The following is a 3302-nucleotide window of genomic DNA, read 5'->3' as shown; positions in this document are numbered from 1 at the left end:
ATAAAGAGGTTTTCAGCGTGTCCTTCCTGTTTGGCCCCTGATGAAGCTGTAAGAGGAAACTTTGGGTTTTAACTCAGCTAAATGTTTTCTGACTAAAGAAGACGTCTGCGTCTCGATGCCACCAGCAGCAGTGTAAATGTGAAGGGGCTGAGGTGCTTCTCCATTTGATGCGGACCTCTAACCTGAACATGATTCTTACCTCAACAGTAACAGGAAGTGAGGACCAGACAAAATGTCCTGATGATCTAAAACTGAACCAATGTGACCTGAACCTTCTCGTCCTGCTCACTTGTTGCTTTTTAATCTCAGCTCTTACCAACATACAGACCAACAAACTAAATTCCCTTCAACTGTCCCTTTAGTTCTGTGTTTGTGAGGACGTTCTCTCTCATAAGAATAAAATACACACCTGCAGCCCCATCTCATGGTCAAGCCACTAAAACAGAATTTAGATTCTGGTAATTGTTCAGTAAAGTATCTACAGTCAGCTGTCCACCAGCGTTCAGGCTCAAATGACAGGATTTACAAACGTGTGTTTCCAGAACCACCATTCAGCTTCATGGCTGCTGTGTTACACTGAATTATCTGTATGTGTGAAACTCTGACCATGTTTAACTGCACACACAGTGGGTTGTCTTTACTCTGAACACAGTTAACAAAGTTACATTCATTTATAGGCCTAATTAATGTCTGACTTATGAATAACTCTTAGTTAGATATCTAAATGCACTTTGCTACAGTTTTCTCTTTTAGGCTCTTATAGATGAAGTGCAGTGAAATGTACAATATTTCCTCTTAGATGTTGAAGTGGAAAAGGTATGGCAACCTGATCTTTGCACGTCCACAAAAGTACTTAGTTACTTCCTGCCTCTGCCAGTGAGTCGTTGTGACTGTAACCATGTCATTATGTATCTGTTCTATACAGTCTGTGATCCATCACAGCAACTAATCCCTCTGCACTTCACTGCTGTTCTTACAAAGTGCAGCTTTTCTCTCTCTGAAAGATTTCTCACAGATTACATTAGAAGGAGGAAAATAAGAGTTTCAGACTGAGATGGAGAATCCTTCTGATTGGGCCACAGCAGCAGATTAATGGGCTTCTCTCTGTTAGACTTAGATCGTATTGTGCTCCTGCAGTCATGGAATCTGCTGCAGATCTACACTTGTTATATAAACAATGATCAGACAATTAAAAAGTTAGAATTTGGAACCAAGATTTATTTCTAGCATACTGAATAAACATACGATCGAACATTTCACAAAATAAATAACAAAATGAATAATGAAAAATAAATAACAGATTCTTTAGAATATAATGAGAATGGTGAGGTACTCTGTACTCTGGGATGCTTGTAAAGCAGTAATGAGAGGGAAGGTGATTGCTATAACATCTTTTCTTGAGAAACAAAGAGTAGAAAAACTCAAAAACCTTTAAGTTGATTGAAAAAGCTAGAGATGGAACATAAGAACTCATTAGATCCTAAGAGTAAAGTAGAAATAAGGAAAAGAAACAAGATTGAAGAAATATAAACACAAGAAATTCAAAGGAATCTGATTTTCACTAAACAAAAATGGAAGCAAATATACAAAATTACTGGCTTACAAACTTCAAAAACAAGCAGATTATGTGATCTAGTTAAAAGGTCCCAAAACTACCTAGAAGCCTACCACCATATAAAGGAAATTAAAGATAATTTGGTGTCATTAGAAACACCATCAGCTGTTTTTCAGCTTTGATATCAATTAAAAACAAAATAACTAAATCAGACACAATAAAACTTTATTTCATTTGTTTTTTTATTTAAAAGGAAAAAAGAGAGAAAAGCAAAAGACTTCTGTCTAATTTATAAACTGCTCTTCGGTAATTTGTGCCAGTATGAAGGCAGGTAATGCAGTTATTAGAATAAATTAGACGACATTAGATAAAATCAATCAGAACAGTAAAATTGGTGTACTGTTTTAATTAGCGACACGACACATCAAAGAAAAATATTTACAGAAAAAAAACACATTAATCAGAATCTGAAAACAAGAATTTATACACAGTACATCAGCAACAAATACATTTATTACATTAAATGTAGAAAATCAAATGGTTGTTCTGCTCAGTGTGATTGACAGGAGAGATGATCAGAGGGGAAGAGTTTTTACCACCATCGTTATTACAAGGACTAAAGAATGGGTAGAGTTTCTCAGTGAAGTAGCAGCCAGTAAAGGAGCAGATAAGAGCTGCAGCATCAACGTCATAAAAGGAGACCAGACCCTCCTCATAATCCACAAACACCCCCACCTTCTCAGGCTGAGACTTCAGAGAGAGACGGACTGGAGGGTCTGCACACGCTTTGTACTCATTTTTATTCCTCAACCATATCATCCAGAAACCATCCTGAGAAGTCGTTGTGATTATTCCCTTCCTGTTGATCGACTCTCTGGCCACTCCTAAATCCCAGTCAGTCTTCCCTTTAACCTGAACCTCGTAGTAAAATCTTCCTGAAGAGAAACTCTGCTTTGCTAAGACACAGGGACAAGTATCAAATCTCTCTGGATTGTCTGAGAGATTCTTCTTTATATCACCACACTTTACTTGTTTCTCATCATCAGACAGGATGAGCCAAGGATTTGCTGTATCAGGATCGAGTGTCACATCCACTGCATACTGCTGGACCCTCTTCAGCTCGGCCTCAAGCAGCTTCTTCATCTGTTTACTGAGCGTCTCCTCCAGCTGCTTCACAGCTCTCCTCACAGTCCCCTCATATGAAGGTGGACGGACGCTGACTTCTGTCCAGTCCTTGGTGGGTGGAGCAGCGTTCAGGGACGGGAATCTTTGGAGGAGGTGGAGGAGGTCTTCAGAGCGTGAGAGCTGCTCCACCTCAGAGCTTCTCTTCTTCAGCTCAGAGATTTCCTGTTCCAGCTCTTTGATGAAGCCTTCAGCCTGTTTCTCTGTCTCTCTCTGCTTCTCTTTGATCGTGTCGATGAGCTCGGCCTGGCTTCTCTCAACAGACTCCTTCAGAGCGCTGAAGACCTGAACACCACCTGCTATCTCTCTGTCTGCATCTTCCTTACTGAGCTCCACTGAGCGTTTGATCTCCTGAATCTTCAGTCGTCTCTTCTGGATCATCTGCTGAGTTTCAGCCTCTGTCTTCCCCAGCTCGGCCTTCTTTCCTTCATATTCTTCTTTCAGAGGAACAACATCATGTGTCTTGTGGTCTAAAACAGTGCAGAGCATGCAGACACACATCTGGTCGGTCTTACAGAACAGCTCCAGCAGTTTATCGTGCTTCGTACACATCCTGCCTTCCAGG

General features: G+C 40.3%; 2 protein-coding genes across 2 annotated transcripts in view; both read right to left on the bottom strand.

Moving 5' to 3' along the window:
* Positions 1–421, bottom strand: part of LOC123961529 (zinc finger protein RFP-like) — a 1784-nt gene extending 1363 nt beyond the window's left edge. The window contains exon 1 of the mRNA XM_046036998.1: positions 410–421. Within this exon, the coding sequence (XP_045892954.1) occupies positions 410–421 (12 nt within the window). The remainder of the gene's footprint in view (positions 1–409) is intronic.
* Positions 422–2074: 1653 nt separating this feature from the next.
* The window catches only part of LOC123961527 (E3 ubiquitin-protein ligase TRIM21-like), a 10084-nt gene continuing 8856 nt past the window's right edge, over positions 2075–3302 (bottom strand). Inside the window, exon 3 of the mRNA XM_046036997.1 lies at positions 2075–3294. Coding sequence (XP_045892953.1) covers positions 2075–3294 — 1220 coding nt within the window. The remainder of the gene's footprint in view (positions 3295–3302) is intronic.

This window comes from Micropterus dolomieu, linkage group LG22, assembly GCF_021292245.1.
Source record: "Micropterus dolomieu isolate WLL.071019.BEF.003 ecotype Adirondacks linkage group LG22, ASM2129224v1, whole genome shotgun sequence".
NCBI classification, from domain to species: domain Eukaryota; kingdom Metazoa; phylum Chordata; class Actinopteri; order Centrarchiformes; family Centrarchidae; genus Micropterus; species Micropterus dolomieu.
The sequence above is the reverse complement of the archived record's forward strand: the minus strand, read 5'-3'. Positions and strand labels throughout refer to the sequence as shown.